This window comes from Acanthisitta chloris, unplaced genomic scaffold (assembly GCF_000695815.1).
Source record: "Acanthisitta chloris isolate BGI_N310 unplaced genomic scaffold, ASM69581v1 scaffold30377, whole genome shotgun sequence".
NCBI classification, from domain to species: domain Eukaryota; kingdom Metazoa; phylum Chordata; class Aves; order Passeriformes; family Acanthisittidae; genus Acanthisitta; species Acanthisitta chloris.
Genome location: NW_008685014.1, coordinates 6,811 through 34,603, shown reverse-complemented (window position 1 = coordinate 34,603; position 27,793 = coordinate 6,811). Strand labels below are relative to the sequence as shown.

Below are 27,793 nucleotides of genomic sequence, written 5' to 3'. Positions count from 1 at the left end.
TCCAACCCTACTGTCGCTACTAGACCACGGCACTAAGTGCGTGGCTTATTTAGCGCTGTAGGTTTTTCCCTTTCTGCCGCTCCACCCAGCCCAGAAATAATTCCAGGCTTGGTCTGTAATAGCTTTAAGAAATACTTGTTCTGATCGTGTGGGTCCCCAGGGTTATCAGCCTGCCCTGGTTCTGGAGCATCCCTGGCAATTTTCGTGGCACAGAGTGAGAGAAGTCACTGATTTCTGGAGGTGCTTTAAAGAGAATTTCCGCAGTGGAACAAGTTTGGTTTTCTTTAACGTTTTCACTCTATGTATCAAGAGGCTGAAGACTGGGCTGAGCACATTCGTAAGTAGTGACCGAGTGCCTTTTCCTACAGATCCAATGGGAACTGCAGTGGTAGGACAAGGGGTAACGGGTTCAAGTTGAAGGAGGGGCAATTTAGGCTAGATATTGGAAAAAAGTTTTCCCTGTGAGGGTGGTGAGACACTGGCACAGGTTGCCCAGGGAGGCTGTGGCTGCCCCAACCCTGGCAGTGTTCACAGCCAGGTTGGATGAGCCTTGAGCAACCTGCTCTGGTGGGAGGGGTCCCTGCCCAGGGCAGGGGGTTGGGGCTGGATAGTCTTTAAGGTCTCTTAAGATTCTCTGATCCTTGTATTGCAATTATGTTACAGACTGCACTACTTAAAAACACTTGGGCTACAACTAGTGACTTGAGAGGCTTTAGCAATCCTGCTGGGCCTTGCCTGTTGCATGAATTCCATGTTGAATAAGCTTTATAAAAGCCCCTAAAGAAGCTCTGCATCTAAGGCTGCTTTTTCCTTCCTTCCTTCTACCTCTTGATTTTTAGATACATGAAAGAAAGGTCATTTTTATCTTGTGTTTTATTGTCTTTCAGGCTGTTGCCTTACAGGTGGCAAAGTTTTTGTAATACCTAATAGTGAAAAGGAGGTTCATATGTGACTGTTTGGGAGTGTTGCTAACATTTACTGTTATGTTGCATATTAGTGCCAAGGAGCACATTAAACATGCAACTGTTTGCAGTTTGGAATATGGAAAACACTACAGCTAAGTGTAGTCAGGTGTGATGCTATTTTTGATGAGTTTGTGCATATTGGAGCTCTTATTATTACTACTTGATTTTGCAGATAATGCATGTGATTTTTCATGTATTTTCAAATAAGGCAAATGTTATGTTGCCTCTGTCAAAATCAAGAATTAATCTGTTTGTGCTTGGTGCAGTTCTTTGTTTCCTCTGGTAGGTTGCTACATATTTCTGATAATCACACTGTATTTTTCAAAATGCTTAAATGCCTTTTTTGCAGGTGTTTTGAGGATCCTGACTGAAATGTTTTTGCCCCATATCAGCCTTGAAGAATTGGAGCAAACGTTTTTCTCAAAAGTATTACCTAAGGTAGGACATTTTCAGTTACCTGTAGAATTGTCAGTCCAGTGCTCAAACCTGCCTGGGATGCAGTGATTCCTTTTTGAGGTCACATAATAGCATTGTTATATGGGATGCAAAATTAAAATTTTACCCTTACAAGAGTTTTCACAATTTTGTATTGGATTGTTTCTGTGATTGTTCCTGTTCTTTACAGTAGGGAGAGAATCAAACACATAATATTCTGCTTTCTATATTCTGTAATTTCTTTTTGAGAGGATAAGCTTTTTACAAAATGACCAGGCTGAATTTGTACATGAAATACTTCTCATAAATAAAAGTGAAGAACCCAATGCTCTTATATAGTGAATATATATGACATTTGTGAACAGTATAGTGAATAAACCTTTAGACCACACTGAGCTAACATATGTTCTCTTTTCTGTTTAAATGATGGAGAATTTTGTGCTGCAGTTGTATTGATATTTTTTTGTGTTTAAATTTCAAGTGAGTTCAAGCAGTGCCAAATTACTGATTTGTTTCAGGCATTAGCTTGTCCATTCAAAAAAGCCAATAAAATGGCCACTTGATTTCCATTTGTCTTATTTTATGTCAAGTCACAAATTTTGGAGTTTACAAGAAAAATGGCTCATAACAGGCATATCCTGTCAAGGATTTTTGTACCCTACCTGTTTGTGTGGTGTCCTGGAAGCACCTCACTGTCTCTGCAGTCCCAGCACCAAATATCCAAGGACCTCACCAACACAGAAATGTTGTTTGTAGGTCATAGACTTACTATTCTTAATGTATTCAAAATGTTAATGATCATTCTCAACAAATAAACAGTTTTTCTGAGACAAAATGAAAATTCTTTAAAAGTGATGTGGTTTTAACCAAATTTAAAAAAAATCTTTGGTAGAACAAGATACATATATTTCAAGCAAATCAGCTGGGAAGTTTCTTTTACTAACAGATCTGAGAAGTAACAGCAACTCTACCTTCTGTCTGTGATACATATGTTTTTTACTTCTTGGTACATCACATTGACAGTGGATGAGGGGCTCACCGTGAGCTGCAGTGTGCAATAGCAGCCCAGAAAGCAAAGCAAATCTTGGGCTGCATCCAAAGGAGTGTGGCAGCAGGTTGAAGGAGGTGATTCTCCCCCTCTGCCTTGGCCTTGTGAGTCCCCACCTGGAATATTGCATGCAGTTCTGGTGCCCTCGATGTAAGGAGGACATGGAACAGTTGGAGCAAGTGCAGAGGAGGCTGTGAGGTTGATAAGAGGAATGGTGTATCTCCTTAGGAGGATAGGCTGAGGGAGTTGGGGCTGTTCAGCCTGGAGAAGAGAAGGTTGTGTGGAGACCTCAGAGCAACTTTTCAATATCTGAAGGGCCTACAAGGAGCCAGAGAGGGACTCTGTGTTAGGAACTGCAGGGACAGGACAAGGCATAACGGGTTCAAACTGAAAGAGGGAAAGTCTAGGTTAGATGTAAGGAAAAGGTTTTTTCCTGTGAGGGTGGTGAGACATTGGCACAGGTTGCCCAGGGAGGCTGTGGCTGCCCTGACCCTGGCAGTGTTCAAGGCCAGGCTGGATGAGCCTTGAGCAACTTGATCCACTGAGGAGGTGTCGGGAGGCTGGCGCTGCCCTGACCCTGGCAGTGTTCAAGGCCAGGCTGGATGAGCCTTGAGCAACTTGATCCACTGAGGAGGTGTCCCTGCCCAGGGCAGGGGTTGGGACTAGATGATCTGTAAGGTGTATTCCAACCACTAAATTCTATGATTCTATGTTATATGACTGAAGTGCTGGAAAGTGTTTATTTCTCCTGTGGGTTCTCTCTGTAGCCAAGGAAGGAAGCAGATTCAGAATGGTGCTACTATTTGTGTGTGTACCTTTATAAATGTTTGTTTGGTTTTGTTCTGACAGACTTTGCAGTTCTTTGATAACTTGATGTATGAATTATCCAGTGAGGCCAAAGGACTAACCAGCCAGAATACAGAGTTCTGCAGTACTGTAAGGAATCTGCTGCAGGCAAGTGCCATCAGACAAGGAATGTTTGCATTATTCTTTGCTCTCACCTAAACTGTTAAGAGATTTTTAGAATATTTTTGCTAGTTACTGGTGGTTAGAGTGGAAATTAATCTTTCTTTGTAGTTAAAGTTCAGTTAACATTTTGTGGGTGATTTGATTACATCTAGGTGTGATGCTCATCCTAAGTTTAAAACAAACCAAATAGTTCTGCGTAAGCTCCTAATGCAAATGGATGTGGTTCCTCTTATTAAAAGAGTGGATCTGGCATCTGTTTATGCATTCATTACCTCTGAGTTTTACAACTTTGCTGACTGGAGAACAGTAGCCAAAAGAAATGTGAAGTTTTCACAGAGTATATGGTATGGGAGAAAAGCTCTGCAATTGCTCAATATTATGTTATGGAGCTTCACTCATCCTTAACAACTATTTATGCAAAGAGTGAGCTTCAAATGCTATAAAAACCAAAAGTGCAGTTCAGCTACGAAAAGATGTTTTGAAATTACTGCAGCAATGAAACCCACTGATTGTTGTTTGTTCTTTCTTGCAGACTCTGGTGCAGCTGTTGGAAGCCCTGACAGGCTGTGTGCGCTCCGTGTGCTCTCTGCAGGAGTCTCTGCCCCCAGGGGTTATCCACTCCCTGCCCTCCTCCGTGCTCCACGTCATCAAGAACACCTATACACACTGCAAGGTGGGTCTGTGTTGGAAGGGCAAAAAGCCTTGTGCTTGTTGGCACACTGTATGAGAAAATCCTGGTTTGAAATAATGTTGTTGTCAAGTTGTTGGTTTTTTTTTGTTGAAATGTGGTTGTTAAATTGTTCACTTAGTGCACAAGTACACAGAACCCCAAAGTCATTTAGGTTGGAAAAGACCTCAGAGATTATGGAATCCAACGTTTGGCTGGTCACCACCATGTCAACTAGACCAGAGCACTAAGGGCCACATCCAGTTCTTCCTTGAACTGCTCCAGGGACAGTGACTCCACCCCTCCCTGGGCAGCCCATTCCAGTGCCTGACAACCTTTTCGTGGAGAAATTCCTCCTGGAACCTCCCCTGGTACAACCTGAGGCTGTTTCCTCTTGTCCTGTCACTTATTCTCTGGGAGCAGAGTCCCAGCCCACCTGGCTCCAACCTCCTGTCATGGAGTCGCAGAGAGAAAGGTCCTCCTGGAGCCTCCTTTTCTCCAGGCTGAGCTCCCTAAGTGCTTCTGGTGCTCCAGACCCTTCCTCAAAGATGATTCTTCAGCTGTCTGCCCAGCAAATCTGACCTGGTGGTGAGAGGCTCAGACTGTGCTATCTCTATGTGTTGCATCAGGGTTAACAGAACATTTTGGTCATGAATGTAGTGCTCTGAGAGACCTGTGCATTTTTTGTTGTATCTTCAGGGCTACAAGTGGTTACCGACATGGTGGTTCACTTACCTTATTTCTGTGACATTCCAAAGTGGATTGAAAGTTGAGATTAGCATCTTTCTGTTGGTTATGCTGAGTAATGTGTGTCTGTTTCAGATCTGGGTTTTCAGATGCAACAGACATTCCCTGTAAGCAGTGAAACCAAAACAAGGTTATCATAAGCACACACTAGCTTTTGGTTGGCTTTAATTTTCACTTTGAATTTGTCTTTCTTATAGGAACATTTAAACCAGTTTTCTATATCAGGACTCAAACTCAGGTGCCACACCTTTACCAATTCTGATTTGAAAGTGCTGGGAAATATTTGGAATGCTGCTTCCTTTGTTACTAACATTGTCCTGTTTAGTTCAGATCTTGGGTTCATACATGGAGGCCTAATCCAGAGCTCCCTAGAGCCAGGCAGCCCTTGTTGGTTGTTGATGAGGCTGCAGGTGAATGGCATTTCATGTTCAGCAAAGGGGTTGGGAGCAGAAACTGCAGCTCTGGCTGTGTATGGAGTTAAGCAGGTACAGCTGTGCCTTGCTTTTTTTTCCCAGTGACAAAGCTCTTGGTGTTTTCAGCACGTGAAAAGTCAAGCTCTGATTCCTGAGCTTCTTTTTAAACCTCTTCTCCCCCATTCCCTCCAGGACAGTGAATCAGTGTACTGTGGCCACCTGCACTTGATTTCTGACCTCCTACAAGCTGTGTTCAAGGAAACTTACTCCCTTCAGAAGCAGCTGATGGAACTACTTGATCTGATTTCCATGGACTCTACTTCCACTGAGGAGAACATCACAGATATGGTGTCAGGTATATGTGGATGTAACAGTTTAGTCTTGCTCAGTCTTTTTTTTTCCTGTAGAGAATATGTCTGAATTTTTAAAACAGCATTCTGAGCAGCCCTTCAGAAAAAGAAAGAAGTGTTTCTATTTTTGTTCTAAAACTTTCTCTGTGGTGTGGGACGTGTTGTGTTGGTTTGTAGGACAAGAGCAGCATCTAAACACTGAGCCTTTTTCCTGATTCCATGCCACTGTGCTGGTATCCTCCTAGTGCTTGGGTTTGCTGCTGGTTTCCTAGGAGGGCAGCACAGCTGTGAACTCATGAATCTGATGTAACTCTGTTGTTGCTGTTTCTATTTCTTCCTTAGTAATCCACACTGTGCTGGAGATCTGCTCTGTCATTTGCAACATGGACCATGCTCTTCATGCCAATACCTGGAAGTTCATAATCAAGTATGTCATGGAACTCTTTGGATTTTGTTGTAATAGACTGTAATTTTAAATACTGAATGTTTCAATGGCTTTATGTTCAGAGTTTCAAATAAAATTGAAAGTAGAGACTTCAGTTTAGCTATTTAGTAAGTAAATTTGGAAATTCAGTTTAGAAATGTAGCTAGGAAGTAATATTAAACACTGCCAGTGAAAGTAGGAATGGGTGTGAAAAGTAATAGAAACTTGTTGTATCACAAGGCAAAAGAAAATCTGAAACACTGTTGTCTGAGTAAAAATCCTAAGTGGTCTGACCTGCAGTTTTGTAGATGTTTTTGGCCTGAGTGGACTGTCTTGTACTTTCATCCTGCCTCTCCTCTGTGTCTCAGTCATGAGCATGAAGAGGGTTGTTCTCTCTGAATTTCTGTACACAGATATTGCAGTAACTACTGTTGTAAAAAAAGCTTAAACAGAAGAGAAGAATTAGTTATTTGTAAGAACTCATTATATGGTCCCTTCTTATAATTTTATATCTTATACCTGATTGTGTTCAAAGCCATGTTAAGCCTAGCCTTGAGCAACCTGTTCTGGTGGGAGGTGTCTCCCAACAGGGAGGGTTGGGGCTAGATGATCTATAAGGTCCATTCCAACCCCTAAATTTTGTGATTCTATGATATGATATTTGTACCTTTCAGGCAAAGCCTGAAGCATCACTCCCTGCTGCAGTGCCACCTGAAGCACAGGGACATCCTCAGTGGCCTCTGCAAGGACACTCTTGCAACCTGTTCTGGTGGGAGGTGTCTCCCAACAGGGAGGGTTGGGGCTAGATGATCTATAAGGTCCATTCCAACCCCTAAATTTTGTGATTCTATGATATGATATTTGTACCTTTCAGGCAAAGCCTGAAGCATCACTCCCTGCTGCAGTGCCACCTGAAGCACAGGGACATCCTCAGTGGCCTCTGCAAGGACACTCTTACTTCTTTTGACTCCTGTCTGTACCTGGCTGAGCAAGTGAAGGTGTCAGAGATACAGGTGAGAGGTAAAAAGCTCCCAAAGCTGCCAGTGAACTCAAGGAGGAGAAATTCTTTTTAGTGTGTTACTGCTTGGTGGTTTGGGTTTGGTTTTTTTGGGTTTTCTTTACTTCATGTGCTAGGCAGAACACCTTGTTCTTTTGAAACCACGCGAAAGTGAGGCCCATAACTTTGTTCAGATTGTTTTCAGTTTTAGGATGTTCCAGTGGGGCACTAAGTTTCCACCATACTCTGAGAATTTTTTTCTGAATTGACAGTATCCCAAGGTCATCCAAAAGATAGCATTTCAGTTCTGAACATTGCTCTAAAAATGTTGAGGCATACTGAATACTTTCAAAGATTTTTCCCCCTTAGCTGCAGAGTCTGTAGAGAATCAAATGTGGAATAGGTTTTGAACACTGTTAGCAGTCTAAGTTCCTTTTTTTATTGTATTGCTGTGTATATTAACTTCTAGAACTGCTTCTTTTGGACAGGAGGGCACTGACCTCAGGCTGTTCCAGAAGACAACCAAACTGTGCAGGTTCTTTGCTAATTCCCTTGTACACTACACCAAGGTAGGTTTTAATACTTGAATTCTATGTTAGTACTAAATTTAAGCCCCTGGTCTGCAAATGGAATAATTTTGTACTGCACAATATCCTAACAATTCACACTATCCCATGTGGGTGGTGTAATTAACATCCATGCAGAACCTGCTCATAGTTCTTCACCTGTACAGACTCCCAAGCCTAAGCAAGGTTAGTGCTGGGATTTCCCAGAAAAACAGACAGGTATAATAAGCTGTTTCATGCAATGTCACCAAGGAGTTGGTAGGAGATGTCAGTCTCTGTGGGCAGCCTTGAGTCAGCTTGGCCAAGTTTCCAGAATTGTAATTGGAATGGAAATGGCATTGACAGGAAGAGATGCCTGAGCACTGCTGTTGATTGTTGCTTGCTTTGCTATTGCTTTGTGCTGTAAATTGTTACAACTTATACAACTTTTGCAGTTTAGCTCTGCACACCAGTGTGACAGGACAAAAAGAAAGTGTAATTAATGATTTGTTTTATGTTAAAAGTACCATTCAAAACTAATGTCTTTTGCAGGAATTTCTTGCTTTCCTCTCTGATTCCTGTTCTCAGTTACATCAGCTCTTTCTTCAGATTTACAGGTAAGTGAAGTACAAGTAATTGATTATTGATAGTACATAATAACGTCTTCAGATGGCATTCCTAAAGTTACAAGTCTTTTAAGATCATAGAATCATAGAATCAACCAGATTGGAAAAGACCTCCAAGATCATCAAATCCAATTTGTTTCTTAACAAACTATGTGCAGAAAATGCAGAAAGCAAAAGCCCCAAGTCTATGTACCAGAATCAACATGTGACAGACTGTTTCTGCTGTAAGACAAAGTATGGAAGCATTTGCCCTGCAGGGAGAGGGAGTCAGAGTATCCTGAAATCTTCTGTAGCTTTACTGTTGTGCTAATAATCTTGTGAAATCTCAGAGGACTCTGGTTCTCCTGGCAGCAAATGCTCTCTTAATGTTATGCTTATAAAACACAACAGTCTGCAAGTGGTTTATCACTTCCCTCTCAAAAGTTTTGTTCTGTGTGGTGAAATAGTTGGGAAGAACAGAACAAGGACCTCATACTAGTCATACCTTACACTGTGAAACTGAGGGCTGATCTCAGCCATTCTTCTGGAGTTGGAACCAGGTTCCCTGGTGAGATGGGCCTGAGCTCACTGCATGTCTAAGTGTGAGATTGAGTGGATGTTTTTTATGAATTTCCTCTTCTAACTTTACTTACCTTCTAGCTCTTGCTCAAGTGGAAGGTTGTAAACTTTTATTCACTCAGGAAGACTGAGCAGGATTTTTGAGTAGAACACTTTGTAAGCTGCAACAATAGAAGGTTTTTGGTTCATGAGCTCTTGCTTTCTTCTCATATCATTTGCTTTTCTTTTATTGCCCAGGATTTTTTTCTCTTCAGAGAAACTGTGATACCCTTTTTGTGCCATGTGTTCAGTTGGTGCTGTCACATCTATGACTGTCCAGTTGTGTGTACAGGTGTCATTTTGGCTTTTCATGCTTCACTGTTTTTGTGATTTGGTATACATCTTGTTATGTATTTCACATGCATTTTCTGTAAGCTTGGAAGGATTTCTGTCAGTGTTTAGTAAAATAGTGGATTGGGATGCTTAGTGTAAAGGCTGAAGAGCTGCAGCTCTTGGGCTATAACAGATGTTCTAAAATGGGGAACCTTTGCTGTCTTCTATTTCATAGGAACAAGTAAATAATGAATTTGCCTTTCTGTAGTTCTTTAAAAATTAATGTTACTGAAAATGCTACTGAGAATACTGAAGGTTGGATTTTTTTTCCATTCCCCCTCAGCAAATTTCCTCCCAGCCTCTATGCTCCAGAGATCTTGGAAGCTCATCAAGATGAAGTATCCCGAGTTTTTCTTGTGGCTCTGGATCCTCTCATCAACTTACTTCTTCCCTTTAGTCCTTTCATGGAGCAAGTGCTTAGTGAAAAGTCAGGTGGGTTGAAAATGCAGCTGCCAGTGCTGTGCTGCTCTCTGAGGAGAGATCAGGATTGATACTTTGTCTTTCTGGACCACCAGCAAAATTCTGTACTAGTTTGTTTGTCTCTGTTTGTGAGTGCTGTGATCTAGCCAAGTTGCTTGCTAACTCGAGTGAATTTTATAACAGTTCAGGTTGGTGCTGAATTTGTCTTTTCCAGAATGCTCAAAATAACTTCAACATCAATCTGGTTAACAGAAATCCTACTGATTCTGATGTTTTGCATAATTTCAATCCACATTTGTCACAAACTTTCAAAGCTTGCTGGAATTTTTCTGCTGTTCTATTGGTGGGGGAAGAAAGCAATTTTTTCTTGAATGAAGCATTTTCTGTTAAAGGTAGAATGCCTTCAAATGGGAAAAAAAAATCAGCTGTTTGTTCCAACACACCCTCCCCAGAACTAGTGTATTCTGATTTTACCTGCTGTAGTACACAGTATTTATTTTTCACTTCAAATACAATGTTCATCACCATTCCTTTTTAACCAGACATCTCTATCAGGGATTTTTTACTGTTTTACTGTTTTTCTGGAAACTTCTGTGTTTCACCAGTTGTTCAACATTTGTCACTTGCTTAAAAGCCACTTTATGCACACAAGATATTTACCAGAGCAACTTTTATAACTTTTAAAAACCAAACTTCTCCAGGTCTCCCTCCTGAGCAGCAGCTGCCCCAATGTCTTCTCCTGATTACCATAATGGACAAGCTCTCCTCTCAGCCTGAAGAAGTGCAAACTCTCTGGAACACAGGAAAAAGGTACCAAAAAGGTTTTTGTTGTACTTCTTCACCACAGGCAGAGGGTCTCAGCTGCTGGAGTTTATCTTGCAACTGAATGGTAAAACTTGTGGGACTATAGACTTATGTCTTTATGCTGAGAAAAACAGAATGTGATGTTCAGTGTCTTAGGAGTGAAGGATATAGAGCCAGAGATGGCTTTGTTTTTGCAGGAAAGAAATGGTATTTAGAGTACTTTCAGGATAAGAGATGTGTATGTAATTTGTTGATATTTCACTGAGTTAAAATCTCATATTTTTATGCCTGAACTCTCTAATAATCACTTGAATTTATAAAAGGCAAAAGTAGCTAGGAACATAAATCTCGTGTTAAAACACTGAAGTTATTGCTGTTGCTTCTGGTCAAAGATTCTGTAGTACAGATGCTGCTTGCAGGATTTGGGATTTGCATATCCATAACCCAACTTTGTCTCTTGTTTTTTCCCTTTCCCCCTTGCAGCTTCTCTCTGTTTTCAGCTCTCTTTTTCAGTTTCCAGCAATGTTCTGGAGAGCTTTCCCTCCCTGTTTGTTTGCCAGAGGTGATCAGTACTGGACAACCAGCAGTTCCCATCACCCTTTATCACTATGTCTGTGTCCACCTGTGCTCCTTCATTGCTTCCACACTCCCATCACACTTCCCTCAGCTGGTAAGATTGGGTTTTGCTTATCTCTTCAGCTGTTGTGATGCAGAGGTGCTATTTAAGCAAGAATGGGTTTTCTCTCTTATGATGTAGCTCTGAGTCACATCAAGACTGCATGTTGCACTTAGTGCCGTGGTCTAGTAACCACAGTAGGGTTGGACTCAGTGATCTTTGAGGTCTCTTCCAACCAGGTTGATTCTATGATTCTATATTAAGTAATAAAGTGGCATTTAATATTTAGAGTAGATCATACTGTGATTCCAGCTAAAAACCTATCATAAAATGTTAATAAGCAAACTTTTCTACTCCAGAGGAGTATTCTGGGGTTTGATTAACATTATATGATGTTTTCAAAGCTTGTCACTTTTTAATGCACATAAACAAAAGTACCTCTAGGTAAATGCAAACCTTGATAAAGTTAGGAGCTGTCACAAAAATTATAGCCCTAGTTTAAATGTTTGTTTGGTTTGGTTTTTTCTGAATGCTATGTTCCTCTTTCAGGTAAAATCTGTGTTCATAAAAGAGTAAAAGGATTTACTTGTTTTTCAGTAAGTTGCCAATAAAGCTGGAAAAAAAATTGGCAATACATTGGTTAAAAACAGCAGCTATTTTTTTTGTAAGAGTTGCCTTGGGAAGAAAGGATGCACAGGATGAAATGTCTGCAAGGATCCTCATTGAAATGGATGTACAAGTACATTCTAAGTGTGCCAAACCAAAGGTGTAGCTGCTCACTTGATGGTGTAGCTGAATATGGAGTATGAAAATGAGTTCTTAACACATTTGAAATTGGTTAAGCTGAAAACCTTCCCAGCTTTTATGCTAATTCATGAAGTAGAAGTGATAGCAGCCTTGCAGTCAGTTTGTGCATGAATTTACATGTGTATTTCCTCCTCAGGAGTGTGCCCTGCTGGATGCTGTGCTGGGATGCAGTATGATCACCTCTCTGCTAGCAATGGACTCGTGGTGCTTCCTTGCCCGGTAAGATGCTCTCATGACAGGCCCAGCAGGTTTTACACAGGTCCATTTCATCCTGTTGTACATAATTCCTCAATTGAGAGCTTTTTTTTTTTTTTTAAGACAAAATTGTCCCAGAATTGGATTCTTTTCAGATACAGAGCACATTTCAACAGTCAGGGACAAAATTGTCCCAGAATTGGATTCTTATCAGATACAGAGCACATTTCAAAAGTCAGAAGCAGAAACATACCTTCTCTGTTCTGTAGTAACTGGGTTTTGGAATGGTTCTCTCAAGTAAATTGTGTCTCTGCAGATCAAGTTTATATGTGTTAGAGGAAATGGTTATCCCAGGCAAGATCTATAATATTTAGGCTGTAAAAGAGTAGGAAGTACAGCCTTACAAGCTTGTCTCTTCCATTCCAGGTATGGGACAGCTGAACTGTGTGCTCACCACGTTCATGTGATCGCCCACCTGGTAAGAACCACAGTGATGTCTGCAGTGTGGCACCAGTTTGAATCCTGGTTACACTGGCAAACTTTCTAAATGATCAAAGACAGGCATTCCTTTTTTTTTTTTCCTAAAGCCAAATGGTGATTGTTTTAACTCTTCAGATGTGGTTAATAATTAGCAAAAGCAGTGCAGTGAAAATATTAAAACAATGTGCCTCATATTTCCATGTCCTACTTCTCATGCCACATGGCAGCTCTCTGAAAGTTCTGTATAGAATTTCTTTGTTGAATGGTGATTGTTTCCTTGGTCCAATTAGCTGCATTCCCTTTATCCTAATGCAGATCAAGGCTTGGCCCAGTGACTGTTACCAAGTGTGTGCCCTGGGTGTTCTGCTGAGGCGAATGCTCTTCCTGATGGCTCCGGATCATCAGGCAAGTACAGCACCAGCATCTTCTGGTGCTAACAGAAGAGATTTGGGTCAGTGACCTGTGTTAAAATATCCTCTTCCAGTTCTTCAGAAGTGCCAAGATGTTGAGTGCTCACTTGCTGTGCTTGTAGTCATTACTACTTTGTCACAGTGGATCCCACTTTGTGCTCTTCAAAACAGAAAGGCACAAACACCTTTCTGAGAGCCTTATTGGGCAGCAGTGAAGTCTTTGTTTTAACTAGGAATAACAGCACATCTCCCAGATCTGCTCAAACTATGTGTCTTGTCGACTAGGAATAACAGCACATCTCCCAGATTGCTCAAACTGTGTGTCTTGTCATTGCATCTGTGACTGGTGTCCATGAGTGTTCTCGTGCCATCAGGCATCAAGAGTAGTGTCCTGTCCTGTCAGTGCCTCTCTGTATACCTTGGAGAGGCTAAAGCCCTTTCTTCTACTCACTGGGGCCACTGCTTCAAGCAGCTGAAAGAGTTAGTTGCTTAATCATTCTGATGTCCTGTATGTGACAAGGGAGATGTCAGTTAGAAAACTTTTTTCTATGAAAAGTTGGGTTTTCTTTAAACAAAAGGTTTTACACAATTTTTTTCATGTAATGCATCTAAAGCAAACCAGCAGTGCATTTTGGTTTCTCAGCTTTCTGACGGAGCATCAACTTTTCTTCTGGTCTGTTTAGTTTAGTCTGTTTATTACCTTTTGTTTCCAGGTAGAATTTGCTCACAAGTTTCTTCCAGAAGAGGTGGAGAACTTGGCTGTGTGGCAGCACATATCCCTCAAGGCCCTGAATCCTGAGCTGAGGAAAAGAGTGGCATGTGAGCTGTGTGTGGCAGGGCTGGCACAGTGCCGGCGGTGGCTGAGCGGCCGACGTGCCCTGGGAGAGCTCCGACCTGTGGTACAGCAGATTTAGCTCTTCTTGTAAAAATGGGTGAACTCTGGGTTTCCAGACTGTTGCTGCCACCTCAGTTCTGTTTTTCAGTGTGTTGCACAGCTTACTTTCCATGCCTAACTGGCACAAGCATGAACAGGAACTCTCACGTTCATGTTTTCTTCTAGTACACAACAGCACCCTAGGACCCTCCACTGGGAGGTCTTGGGGCTCACTTGTTGCTCTGGTTGTTGTTTGTTCTCTGGGTGAGCAGATGTATTTTTCTTCAGAATTTCTGATTTATGTTGTGCCTTAGCATACAATCACTTTTAAGTTTCAAAATCCTGCAAGGTGCTTACTGGCCTCCTTTGCCAGGGAGTGTGAGAAGCCAGAGGCTTCCACATAGAATCAGCTGGGTTGGAAGAGACCTCAAAGATCATTGAGTCCAACCCTGCTGTGGTTACTAGACCATGGCACTAAGTGCCACATCCAGTCTCAGCTTGAAAACCTCCAGGGATGGTGAATCCACCACCTCCCTGGGCAGCCCATTCCAATACCTGATCACTCTCCCTATAAAAAAAATCTCTTCCTAATACCCAACCTGAACCTCCCCTGGCAGAGCTTGAGTCTGTGCCCTCTTGTCCTGCTGCTGGTTGCCTGGGAGAAGACACCAACCCCCACCTGACTCCAACCTCCTGTCAGGAAATTGTAGAGGCTGATAAGGTCTCCCCTGAGCCTCCTCTAGGCTCCCCCCAACTTTGTGTCATCTGCAGACTTGCTAATGGTGCACTCAATCCCCTCATCCAAATCATCAGTACAGATATTAAAGAGCACTGGGCTCAAGACATGAAGTGTGTGCTGCCAGTGCAGCTAATGCCTGCAGCTCCCTGTGAAACTCATTGGAGGAACGGATGGTTTCCTTGCTTTGGAAGCTTTATTGGCCAGTGGCCTGGTGGATTAGCTGTACTGTGCAGCTGACACAGCACATTGGGCTTCTTGCCATCTTGTGTCATTTTAGATGTTTAATGTGAGCCTAGGGGGTTGGGTTGTTTTACATATAGGGCTTTTTTGGGCTTACTTACACATTTTTTCCTGCTAGAACACTGCCCTTTCTGTCCTGCTGGCTGCCTGCAGCTTTGCTGATGATACCCTGGAGGCAGAACTTCAGGCATCTGTCTTGGGAGTGCTTGGTCAGTTCTGGACTTTTCTCGAGGCTAAGCAGGTAGGAGAATTTGCTGCTCCAGTGGTGAAAACATGATGTCTTTTTGAGGCCAGTGCTGTTCCATCATGTGTTGGTTACTAACTTGTTTTGCTTGGATTGGACCGTTCTGTAAAGCACAGTGTAACTGTGCTGCCCATCTGCTCTCAGCTGGTTTGTGCCTTGGGCAGGTGTGTGCTCTGGGAAGCAGAGTTTGAATTTCCTGTTACATACGTGGCTCCTTGTTGCTCCATCTGTTACTCAGTATCAGGTTCAGACTTGCTTAAGGAGAAGTCTGAAATACCTCATTCTGATTCATACCAGTTACAAACTTGGCCTATTTTAAATGCTTATTAGAATGTGAACAGAACTCAGTGATTTAATTAGTACACAAAGCTTAGAATATGGAAAACCTCATAGACAGTCACATTCCTCCCAGATTTGAGAACACAGGGGTCAAGCAATGCCCTTGTGACCATGGACCTGGTCCTGGCTGCAGCAAAGAAAAAAGAATTGTCCTGGTTCATGCTCTGGATTAAAAAAACAAAGTTTGATTGTGGGGGTGAAGAACAACCAACAATGTGCCTCTTCAGAGGTCTCTTCTGACCTCAGCTCTTCTGTGCAGACATTTGGCACCTGATAAGTGAAGAGAAATAGTTCAGATAACTTTTAGCTGCTTATTTTAGTGAGATGAGGGATAAGAAATCAAACAAAAAGGTCTTGTCAAATATGACTACCTAGAAATACTCTTAGACTGCCTTAACATTTTCTTCTGTTGCTTAACATTGTGGTGTTTTATATGTGAGGTTAAGCTAACAATTTTGGATGCTGTTGTAATTTGAAATTCTTTCTGAAATAGTTCTTCTGTAAGTTAAAGTCAATGTTACTGACATCTTGTACTCTCTTGAAGGTCTCAGATGAGCCATGTCTCCAGCAGACACTGTGTTTATTGCTTCACCTTTTGGAATTTTTTGTCCAAGCATTAGATGCTCAACTGATTACTCAGGTAAAAAAATTCCACACAAACACAAGCACCTTCTCATGAAAAATTTACTTCATGAAAACCAAGTCCTTTGTGATTTGCTGGAATTTCAAAGGAGTTATTTCATGGTCTGGACTTATTTCTCAATACATGGAGGTTTCTAATTTTACTTCTTCCTTCATTACTCTCCTGGCCTTTAAACGAGGCACATAGCATTTTGGTTAGTGCTGCTTTTGAGAATCCTGTTATTCTGTTACAAACTGAGATACATGGACAGGCTCCTTTCTTTCTGAAATGCACACTACAGCTCTGTACTAGCCAGTTTGACTGGAGGTGCAGAACATACCTCCTTTTGGTTTAAGTCTAGTTTGCTAAACTCAAGGTCCTTGGATTTAAAGATCATACAGATCAATTTTCACCTGCAGTCTCTCTGATAGAGCTTTGCTGTTTGTTTCCCACAGGTATTTGCACTGCAGTCCTCCCTCTTCCAGCTGGATCCCCCAGATCATGTTCGTCTAGCCATGGTGGATTTTCTCTCTTCCATGGGAAAGGTGTTTATACCACAAGAAGCACAGGTAAATGTCATTGTGGCTTTAGTGAAACCATCTTCAGTCTTTTGATGAAAAGATCCACCTTTAATTTAAATACACAGTTAAAGGATCAGGTTCATTGAACACATCCAGGAGTGCCAGGACATTGTCATCTTGGAGGCTTCTAATGGCCTATGGCAGGTTTGTTTTTCATCCAGACATATTGAGTGCATGCAAGATGCTTGGCTTATTCACTTGCTTGTTGCTTCTCACCAGTGAGAAAGGACTGACATTTGAACCTCCAAGAAGGACAGAATATGTCACCTCTCTTACATCATTTGTTTGCCAGACAGGGCAGTAGCATTTACCAGATCTGTGCCTTGGCGTTGGAGTGATTATTGAATCATAAATCAGGACAGTGACATGCACAACTCCTCAGAACTGATGGATGTTTGTTCCTCTTGCAGAGGCAAGTTGTGCCCCAGCTGTCAAGTCTGTTTGCATCTCTGCTGGCTGACCAGACCTGGCTGATTCACCAGCACACATTGGAGGCTTTCACACATTTTGCAGAGGTGAGCACAGCACAGCTCTCTTCACTTCTATTGTACTGAAATGTTTGCTGCTCCTCACTGGGCAGTTTGGATCATAGTATTGCAGATCAAAAGTAATGAGAGCTAGTGCAGTTGGAAGTGATTTCAAGGAGCTGGAAGTGAAGGAAGATTAAACCCTGGTTGCTTAGATTGGTTGCAAGAGGGAAGGAGCTGTCACAGAAACATCTTTTACTTTGTTCCCATGTAAACATAAATGTACTGAACTTCTACTGACATTTGACAGGAAACAAGCCACGAAGATGTTGTTCCTCGGTGCCTTAATTCTGAAGAAGCTAAGAACAAAGTTGTTAATTTTCTGGCTAAGGTATGTATGTTACTGAACCACTTTACTGCTTTCTCAGTTGATGCTGTACACCCATTGTAAGCAGTACACAGCTTGTGTCTACACCTGCACCGTGTGCATGGCCATTAAAGCAGTTTAAAATAAATTGGTCTGTCAGTTGGGATCTACTTTTCTACTTTAATCAGCAGAATTAATAACTGCCATTCTGGTGCACATTGCTCATCCAGAACTTCCCAGCTCTGATTTAAATGCTTTGCTTTTTCCCTCCTCAAACAAAAATACATTACATTGCACAGTTATTGCTGAGAAACGTTACCTGTTGAAAAGACAGGGATTTCATAATTTGGTTGGTGTGATCTCCTCTCCCATTTCTCTTGGCTCAGTTTCTGAAAGCTAAATGAGTGTGCATGAAGCATCTTAGTCCTTTTTGCATACTAGAAGAAATCCTCTTAAGAGCAGACAGCTTCTGCAGAACACTGATGGTGGGAAAGAGAGTGTTGTGCTGTAACCTAAGGATCTCTAGATGAGCAACTTTTGACCAGCAGACAATTTGCAAAAAGGCTGGTAACTGCCAGTGATGCTAAACCAAAGTTGTAGATAACTTCGATCTCCAGCTTAGAAGAATGTGAGAAATGATATCACTTTAAACTGCACTTTAAAATCTCTCCCTCCCTCCCTTTTGTTCTGGTGTACAAATGAGGCCTGTGAAGGTTGGTAATGCTCCTTTCCTTGGCTTAGATAACTCTACTGTGGCTTTCTCCCTAGACAAGGCAGGTACAAGAGACAACAGAAGCACGAAGAGAACGCATGAAGCAAGAAAGGATCACCTGGAGTGCACAGGCTTTGAAAGTGGACCAAGAACCAGAGTCAACAGGAGAGGTATGTGTGCTTCTTTAAACTATCTCAGCCCTATTGTCCATTTCTGTCACTTCTGGGGAGTCTCTGAAGAGGTTCAAGATGGTCTTGCTGCCTCCATACTCTAAAAAAAAAGTCACGTGCACTCCTGGCCCTTAATGTTATCACATTATTCTATCATTATCATACATTCAGGTATCCCTGTGGCTCTGTACTGCCTGCCAGGCAGCAAGAATTCTCACAGGGCAGGGGAGTCTAGCAGCTCTGTTCCAGCCAAGGCTGCTCTTGCATTTGGATGAAGACTGATCACTTCCATAAGCATTAAAGTGATGTTTCATGTTTACTTCAATTTGCAGCCTCTGGCCAAAAGAGCCTGTCACCCTCCCTCTGAGGAGCAGTACAAGTCTGCAGTAGGCACGATGGAGGGGGCAGTGGAGGCTATGAAGCTGCTGCTCCAGAAAGGGTCCCCACCAGCATGGCTTGCAGTGAAGCTGGAGGTGCTGCACACAGCCATAGCCTCCCTCAGAGACAGTGCACGGTAAGGTGCTCCAGGGGACCTGGAGACAGTGAGCCAGCTCACCTCCCTGGTGGGAGGGAAGAGGTGCCCTTGGACCACGAGTGTTGGAGAAGAAGACTGTGACACAGGGCAATACTGTACATATGCCAAAATGGACTGAGGTGTGGGATGTTGGCCTGTGTTTCCTAGGAACTGGCAGCAAGGGCTGATGTGTTTTAATGGACACTTTTGTGCATTCAAGCTGTCAGTTTGTATATTGCCAGGGTATAGCTTGTGTTCTACTGTGTGGTGATAAACATCTCTTGAGACTGTATTCTGAATACTCAGAGGTTTGAATCTGTTGTAAAAATTAACAGTACCTTGTTCCTCTCACTTAGAGGTGACCAGGGAGTAGGTGTTTTTACCCTGATTTTAAAATACACTCAAGAATAAAAACTTCAGGCTCTATACTGTTCTCTGAACATACCTCTGCTGCTGGTGTCACTCCACACTAGGTCATCTTTTAAAAATAACCTTTATTGGTCACAGTTAAGAGCAGAATGTGGTGCTTGAGCAGTTTGGGGTCATTTACTGCACAGTTCCTAGCACCTCTTGTGCCATCCACTGCCAGAACTACACAAACAGAAATAAATAAGGTGAGTAAACTGTACATTCATCTTAAAATAGTCTCTTAGCTAGAAAGTTAAAAGGAACCATTTCTAAGGGCTTTACTGGGGAGGGAAAACAAAGGAAAAAGGCACATTAACCAAGGAACTCAGTGTGACTTTGATTTATTGTCATCAGTTTCTCGGGGCAGGGATGAGTTCTGGAACAATTGCTTACAGCACTCGTGGCCTCCAGCAGCACATCAGCACCATCACACCCCTCACGCTGTTCCTCTCTCCAGAGCAGTGGCACACACCACAGCTGGGCATATTGCTTGAGTGCAGGCCTCACCCCTGCAGGTTTTGGCACAGGTTGGGAAGGAGATCAGGCCCCCTGGGATCTTGCTGGCTGTGCAGCAAGTGCTTTCCTTCTGGCAAAAGCAGCGCTGAGGTACTTATCCATTGCACGGGGAAGCAGTGACTCCTCTTACAGGATCCAACACACCAGAAATTGCCTTTGTCTCTTTCAGTCCCATTACCAGTTCGTATCATCTTCCCAGTTCAACTCCTCTTCCTCACCCCAGCCTGCAGCTTCAGCCTAGAATCACATAAAATTATCAACAGTTAGGCACATGGACTGTGCTTGTGTGTTTAGCACACCCCCAGGAGCCAGGCAGGAGCCTGTGCAGCATGCAATGGCCTAAAGCCAAAAATGAAGTGTCAGTATTTGCAGCTTTCAGGCTCAAAGAACTTTGAACTACACCAGGAAACACCTTAAAGATAAAAATAAACTTAATAGGAGAATCTTACATTTTTTTTCTTCAAATTAAAGCAAGAACTGTTTGTACCAAACCCACTTTCCATTAAAAAATGATGCAATAAACTAGATGATTTCTTTTCCCCTAGGAAACAGCTGCTTTCCTGCTGTATTCTAACACCCAGTTTGATCTCATCCACCCAGTAAGGCAGCACTGAGTGCCTTCCTCTCAAACTGGGGTTGAGATCATGACAGTACTTGTGTCCCAGGACACTGTGCCATGTTCAATTGGCATAAACAACTTCAGTTTCCATCCCAGGCTTCTCTCCCTATGCTCCCTGCTACCCTTGGGGTAGCTCTCTTGAGGCTGAATGAGCAAAACAACTCAAAGTCAACACCTATTCCCTCATGGTTACATGTTCATGTGGCAGTGGTTTGACTACTGCCTCCCCTCCCAGGAAAAAGCAGCATTTCTCCAGAGCCTATGTGATGGGACTAGAGGGATTTAACTGCTTACTTTTAAAAGCAATTTTATAACTGTCCTGGTTCTCAGAAATAGAGAAATGTTCCAGCTATTCTTCCATGAAAACAAAGCACCCAGAAAGCTTTCCTCTAATCCAGAGGTTCTGGTTTCCTGGTCCTTAGTTCACAATGCTATTACGTTTTCCTAGAGGAGCCAGAAGAAACACTTAAGTCTGAGCATTCTCTCTGTGCTTGAAAGCTCCTTCTGTTTGTGCACAGGGCCATATGCCCGTTCAGCAGCCAAGACCCAGCTTTGTCTCACCTGTCTGACAACCCAAGACTCTCCCTAACGAAGTGTAGGATTCCTGCATTCAGGATACAGCAGCACGGAGCAAAAGCTGGAGCTAAAACTCCTTGGTTTAGTACTTTTAGTAGTGTAGAAATCAAGTCCATCCCCTTGCTGTTTGCTACCATAATTCTCTTGCTGCTGTATCAACAGCCCACTGAACTATCTGGTGGCTGCTAAGATGCACCAGTGAGAGCTCAGCACCTTGGATTCACAGGCAAAGACTCATCTGTAGAACCATGTGCTGCTGATCCCTCCTCAGGTACCCATCATCCAACTGAGGAGCCAGTTGGCTAGAGCACTGTGTGCTATGGGTGTGCTTGAGATCCTCTCAGGTGTGCAGTCACCTACACTCCACTGCCTGCAGCCTCTTACCTCAATCGCATCAGCTGCTGCAAATTTGGATGAGAACAGCACATTCTGGGAGGCACCTTCTCTGCTGGACACACCACCAGAGTGAGTGGGAACAGCTTCTGTCCTGGGCTCAGGTAAAATCAAGAGAGCAGAAGAAGGTTTAATGTCTGGGATCATGTCAGCAAACCAGTCCAGCTCAGGGTCCTGCACAGGTTTCCTCTTCACTTTGATCGTGAATTCTTCTCCCAGGCCAGACTCTGATGAAGACTTCAACCTTTCCTGAAAGGTTGTTTTTGGCAGCACAGTTTCTCCCAGTTGTTCCTGGTGATCCCATTTGTCATTGCTCCAGCTGTTCCCAGGGCAGGACTTTGTGGGAGGATTCAGTCTGAGGCTTTTGAATTCTTTGCTCAGTTGATGGGTACCTGACAAAGGTCCTGGCCTTTCAACTGCATCAGCTTGTGTCACAGTGAGGCAGTTTCCTGAGGACAGTTTGGGGCTGGGGCTCCTGGGCTCAAAGTCATCCCAAGGCTTCTCATCTACATCATGACCAGCAAAGTAAGGTCCCACACTGCCCCGCAGCTCTCGGGGCTGAATCTGAATGTTCACAGTTTTCTCAGTGTCTGTCTCCTCTGGCTCACTCCAGTCTGGCCACTCCTCTGCTGGCTTTTCAGAGGTAGTCAAAGAGCACCTGCTGCTCCCCCGTGCATTAATGCTCCCAGGAACTCCATTCATGGGGGGCTGAGTGCCTTGCTCACCTGTGGAAGACAAATGTGTTACATACTCATTTCAACAGAGCAAAGTGCAGAGATGGAGGTGTGCCCAAAACTCCCTGGCAGCACCTGGCATGGGAACAAACCAGTCATTGACTGGAAAGATGCTGCAGTGCCAAGCTCCTCTTGGATTACAAAGTGTGGATACCTTCCTCCTTGCTAAGGTTGGAATCCACCTCAAAGCCCTGGGTGAAAGGTCAAAGTCAGGTGACTGAAGAAAGGCCATGGAAGGAAACAGAGTCAGCTCTGACTGTCAGAACGAGCTGAGCTGTGAATCCTGTGCTTGCAGAACTGTGGGAGGGGTGGAAGCACAGCACAGAACCTGCTGTAAGGAAACACAAATTCAAGGCCTGACAGCCAGGCTGTATGTCAGCTTCCCAAAGAGCTATTCCCTAGGCTGTCAAAAGTCACACTCTCCTGCCTTCACTGTTGCCTTCCTTGGTTCACTGAATCCTTCAGATCAGCACAAGAGGAAAATTAACATCTTTTCAAGCAACACTTGCTTTGTGGAACACTTGGTTTCAAAGAAGGAAGCACTAGGGCTAGGTTTTACCTGTCTTTAAAGCCAGTGGATTGTCTTGTCGCACAGAAAGCTTCTTGGCAGGTGCATTTCCAGAGATGGGAAACAAGCTGGAACTGTTCTTCAAGGGCCGAGAGGTTTGATTTCTCTGATTGCTCACAATGTGACTAGGGGAATCTGCAGGGATGAAAGAAAACAAAGGACACAAGTCCACAAGGTGTGTTGTCAATCTTAGCTGAAACTGCCTGCAGCATTGGAATGTTCTTATTTTCAACACTGGAGCTTGGCACAGCATTCCAACAGCTGCACCTCCTGATCCATACAGATCACAATACTCCTCTGTTCCCACTGCCTGCAGCTCTTGCCAGTACAAAGTTTAGGCAACTGTACATGGTCAGTCTTTGTTATGTTCTTTCAAGAAATACACAATGAACAAAGTGATTATGATCAGAACAGATGCTTCAGAAATGCTGTCTGCCACCTGGCTGGATCCAAAATCCCAACTGCTGTACCACGTGGCATCACAAATCCCTTGTTACCTGCCTCATACAAAAGCACTGCATCATAGTCACAATTCCAAGCAGAAACAAACTCATGAGACTACACAAACCCTCCTTCATGCCTCAGCATGGGCACAGCAGCTTCCAGGAATGAGTCTCTACCCTGAAGGCTGAGCAACAGCCACCCTCATATCATACCTGATGTGAGGTGGGGCAGTGGGCAGACAAGGCCATGCTCTGAAGCTGCACAAGGCAGGTGTGTTCCCCTGAGTCAGGGATGACAGTTTGGCAAGGACCTGGCTGTACTCATTTTTGGGAGCTGCAGGGTGTGATCAGCAGTGGTCATGATCCACCAACATCAGCCTCAGGTGTGTGAGGCCCTGTTGCCACCACCTCAGAGTGCACAGCACAGCTTGGCCGGTGCTGCATCTGTTTCCACAGGGTTCACTTGTGTTCCCAGCCAGCTGTGCCTGCCTAGGCCAGGGGGTAGCAGTGCCACCCTGGAAAGGACAAGCAACACACAGAATCCACCCCCTGCCCACAGAGCCCTTGTTAAAGGACACATCCTTTGAGGGGCTTAGGCAAACAGCTTGTTAAGCCTCACAAGTTCAGCCTCTAGTACTGTTTTCTGCAGGTTGTCACTTGCTGTTGAGGACAAAGGTGGGTTTTTTTTTGTTCTTCATCAATAGTTAAATCAGGTCTAATGTTAAGTATGTTCTGAAAAATAAACCTGGTTTCAGCATGCAATCCAAAGGGGTTTATTTACTACAGTCTACTAAAATAACATAAAGAAACTAATGCAAGGAGCATCCACAAATTTTAATAGACAGTGGTAGCTGTCAGTACACACAGAAAGAGGAAGCAAACATTTATGCTGAAACTGGTCTCTGTCATGCATTTCATTTGGTATCTCTATGTCTAAAACAGCACAGATGCTGATTCTTCCCTTCAGTTATAAACATTCTTAGTTTCAATAATCCAGAAAAGCTTTCCCTCAGTATACTTGTTCCAACTTATCTAGCAGGTGCAGGGACTACTGTCTTCACTTGGATTAGTTGAAAAGCCTCCAGAGAGCTGATAAAATAGGGAAGTTCGTATTCCTTTTCCAATCTATGAATAGAAATTGGGGGAAGAGGGTGAGATTTTCTATTTTTAAGACCAGGAAGGACAGAGGGAATATTAAACAACTGTCTGGATAAGTACATATGTCCTGTAGAAGGGCAGTATAGGTTTTCCACCAGAGACAAACACTCTATCTCTTTTACTTAAAGGGATTCTTAAATGAAGAAGAGATGAACTTTTCCCCATGTATCTCCTGTATTTAAAATACTTTTAGGTAACTCTTCTTCTGCAAATAGCACCTAATTTAAAATTGAAGTTTGGCTGCAAATTAGCTTTTTTTTTTTTTTCAACTGACCTGTCAACAGCAACAGCTTAATCACCCAAGAAATTGTGCTTACACTGCTTGGACAGAACAGGCAAGAATCCCAAGAACACTCTGGCTGTGTGTTTTACCTTCTGGGGAGAGATCAGCAGTTTTCATGAAACTTGGTGCAGAGCTTTTGAAAATCTTGGTTCTTTCTCCACCTACAACAACTTCAGGTCCGAGCAGGGAGACGAGGACAGCCAAGCTGTGCAGTGTGATCGCAACGATGGAGTCGCTGGTGTCGCGGAGGCCCAGCAGCACCTACACCAACAGCACACTGGTGTCACCAAGAACAGAGAACTCTGCTTCTCACTGCTTTCCCCTTGAAATGTTATCTTTGCAGCACATTTCAGTTCTCAGGAGATACTGGATGTTATCCTGTAGCAGAAAACCAGCTTTCCACTGTGCTACAAGCTAAAGAGTGCTCAGATAGGGCTCTGAGCAATCTGGTCTGGTGGAAGGTGTCCCTGCTCATGGCAGGGGGTTGGACTAGATAATCTCTAAGGTTCCTACCAACCCAAGCCACTCTGACTGAAATCCCATATTCTAGGCTGTACCATGTATTGGTTTGCTGTCCTTCACCTGTGGCAGTATGATGTTTTTCAGCTCGTCCCGAGAGAAGAGTTCCGCGTAGGCATGGATGTGAGACAGCAGCACCATCCGGACGTGCTCCTCATGCACCTCAAACAGCTTCAGCAGCACAGGGATCACGTGTGCCTGGAACAAAGCTGGAGACAGGAGGCAGCTGGTCTGGCTCTCTCCAGTTTGCTCTAGGGAAGAATGGTGAAGATGGGAAAAGGATTTTCAATGACAAGAGAGAGCTAACCATCACACCTGAGATCTACAGTGTCACCTCACTGCCAGCTCTGCTGCTGTGTCACCTGCCAACACAGCATGCTTGGGATGTCAGAGATGGGAGCAAGGAGAGGCAGCAGTATCAATGTCCACTGCTTGATGGCTCTGAACACTGAAGGTCAAACAGTCTCAAGGGATGTTTTGCTTGGCTGAAACACCAGTAGCTATTTAGGAACAACTTGAAGGAGAGGGGAGGGATAAAGCAGAGGCAGAGATACCTGGGGACAAGACACACTGAACACCTCTCACAGGGGAAAGGAGAGCAAACTGAGTGCCCTTAACAGGAGAATGAGTGCAATGGCAGAAGGGAAAGGGGCAGAGGAAAAGTAAGAAGAGGGATATACAGTGAGCCACTGGGAAAGCCTGGGGTGGCAGGGTGGGATGACACATAAACCTGGGAGAGAGTCCAGGCCTTTCCTAATTCTCCTCCCAGCATCAGCAGAGCAGTGGGAAGCACTGCAAACAAGGAAGCACAGATAACTGTCCTTTCCAGTTCTGTATGTTACAGTATTTGTTCTGGTTAAAGAAACACCACTATTCCCTTGATTCAATGAAACAACCTCTCTGAACTCATTCCAGACTTGTCAGTATTAATTGTGATGAGGAAGTGTTTAAAGGTCACCTTTCTTTGGGCCCAGCAGATGAGGAAGAAAACTCTTGACAGCTACAGGTTCTGCAAACACAAGCTGATTGAGTAGAAGAGGCACCAGCCGTGATGCTATCAGCTCCTCTGGCAAGCAATCTGCATTCCAAGAGACAGCAATTAGTATCAAGGCAGCCTTCCATGCATTTACACCTGTTTCCCTTAATAACACTTTCCCCTTTCTGTGTCTGACTCATCAAGAGACAGTGTCCCACTGCAGCCTCTCCCTCTGCCTGCACTGTGACCCACATGGACAAGGCTCTGCCCCTGCCTGAGGCTTCAGGCAAAGATGACACAAACCAGGAGCCAGAGACACATCCTGTAAAACCCGACACCCGGACCACAGGTTGTCACAAGCACATCCAGCTGGCACAGGAAGCTGCTGGGGCATCAAACTACCTCAGAGTTGGCATTTCCCATTAAGAGCTACAGTCAAAACTGCAGCAAAGAGTTCTCCTCTAACCCCACAGCCTGGTGCATCACAAGAACTCTCCTCCTGCTTTGGAAAAGGCTGTTCTACCTGACACACAAGAGAGGTTTCACTTGCACAAAGGGAATCCTATTTGGAAACCACTTCCATATGATAAATTTTAGAGGTGGCCAACAGAGTGTGGATATTTATTTAAGCCACAGAGTTTAATTTTGTGCAACTGCTCCTCCTTGTAGGATTGTAGCTTATAAAATACCAGTAAGTTACTACTTTTCTCTGGGCTTGGAGGAGACTAAGAGCAATCCTGCACATGCTGTGAGGATCCCCTGCCTGACACAGGGGCAACACTGCCCTATCTTTAAGCAAAGTGTTCATTCCCTCCCTCAGTAACCACTGCTGACACAGAGACAGTGGGAACTGTTCTGAATGCTCCTGCTAAGATTCTCTTTCTCCTCTCACTTCCTCCACTTAAGCCTCAAACTAAGGAAATCAAACCAGTGTAACAACTGATGTTGACCACAGAAGTACAAACAGGCAGGAAAACAGCTCTTTAAGAACACCAAGGCTCTTTTATACAGAGAATGGAAGAAAACCTCAGCTTCTTCCCTTTTCAGGTCCAGATAATGCCATGACTATACAGAAACTTCCCTTACAGAAAAATTACTGGGGACCACAACAGTGGCATTTCCTGCAGATGCAGGAGACATCCATACTGCAGCTGAGACATCCACTATAGGCAACAGCTTCACCCAGGCAGGGTTGGCACCACAACATTAATTCACCCAACATGCCTCTCTCCTTGGAAGTCACATCGCCCAACACCAAACCATTCACAAGGAATTGGGAAAGGAGGTGGAGAGTTTCCTCCTTGATGTGATTATTACTTTGGCTGGAGTACCCAAAATATTACAGAGCAAACAATGCTCAGTCAAAGCAATCAAAATCTGCCACCTGAGGAAGTACCTCTCTGGCCAGGAGCCCTCACAGGTCCCCCCACAGAAGCATTTCTGAAATGAGAAGCTTTCAGATTACAGTTCCTTCACTTACTTGAAAAATTCAGTCTTTTCCTCCTCAGACTTCAGTGTTAAGGACTTCAGAAAATTCACAACTTCCAGAAAATCATTCCTAAGCACAAAAACACAGGCTGTCAAGTGTGATCCTTACTGATGTTTAAACAACCCACAACAAAGAGAGTGCAAATCCCCATCCTTCATTCAGCAGAGAGAACTAGACAGAGGATCACTTACTTGAAAAATTCAGTCTTTTCCTCCTCAGACTTCAGTGTTAAGGACTTCAGAAAATTCACAACTTCCAGAAAATCATTCCTAAGCACAAAAACACAGGCTGTCAAGTGTGATCCTTACTGATGTTTAAACAACCCACAACAAAGAGAGTGCAAATCCCCATCCTTCATTCAGCAGAGAGAACTAGACAGAGGAAGTCAAATGCT

The 27,793-nt window shown here is 43.6% G+C and overlaps 2 protein-coding genes across 2 annotated transcripts in view; one reads left to right on the top strand and one right to left on the bottom strand.

Moving 5' to 3' along the window:
* Positions 1-303: 303 nt before the first annotated feature.
* On the top strand, positions 304-18,721 carry LOC103806829 (chromosome unknown open reading frame, human C1orf112). Its single transcript, XM_009079538.1, has 23 exons — positions 304-337; positions 1,315-1,403; positions 3,298-3,402; positions 3,950-4,090; positions 5,437-5,599; positions 5,937-6,021; positions 6,893-7,031; positions 7,504-7,584; positions 8,113-8,177; positions 9,400-9,548; positions 10,238-10,346; positions 10,824-11,010; positions 11,900-11,982; positions 12,385-12,436; positions 12,754-12,843; positions 13,562-13,747; positions 14,820-14,942; positions 15,829-15,924; positions 16,362-16,475; positions 16,898-17,002; positions 17,265-17,345; positions 18,090-18,203; positions 18,536-18,721. Exons 2-23 carry the CDS (start codon positions 1,338-1,340, stop codon positions 18,719-18,721), a joined length of 2,520 nt encoding a protein of 839 aa, XP_009077786.1. The 5' UTR covers positions 304-337; positions 1,315-1,337.
* A 731-nt stretch (positions 18,722-19,452) lies between these two features.
* Positions 19,453-27,793, bottom strand: part of SCYL3 (SCY1-like 3 (S. cerevisiae)) — a 12,913-nt gene continuing 4,572 nt past the window's right edge. Inside the window, exons 7-13 of the mRNA XM_009079539.1 lie at positions 27,590-27,668; positions 25,893-26,049; positions 24,998-25,185; positions 24,505-24,676; positions 22,523-22,666; positions 21,221-21,954; positions 19,453-19,878 (exon numbers count right to left, since the gene is read on the bottom strand). Of these exons, the coding sequence (XP_009077787.1) occupies positions 19,816-19,878; positions 21,221-21,954; positions 22,523-22,666; positions 24,505-24,676; positions 24,998-25,185; positions 25,893-26,049; positions 27,590-27,668 (1,537 nt within the window). The 3' untranslated portion in view covers positions 19,453-19,815. The remainder of the gene's footprint in view (positions 19,879-21,220; positions 21,955-22,522; positions 22,667-24,504; positions 24,677-24,997; positions 25,186-25,892; positions 26,050-27,589; positions 27,669-27,793) is intronic.

What these genes read in the sequence shown, in the direction of transcription:
- LOC103806829 (XM_009079538.1), top strand. Translation starts at nt 1,338, where the DNA reads ATGTTTTTGCCCCATATCAGCCTTGAAGAATTGGAGCAAACGTTTTTC. An exon ending in CCCTTGTACACTACACCAAG is followed by an intron (nt 7,585 to 8,112) that starts GTAGGTTTTAAT and finishes TGTCTTTTGCAG; the next exon opens with GAATTTCTTGCTTTCCTCTC. An exon ending in CTCTTTCTTCAGATTTACAG is followed by an intron (nt 8,178 to 9,399) that starts GTAAGTGAAGTA and finishes ATTCCCCCTCAG; the next exon opens with CAAATTTCCTCCCAGCCTCT.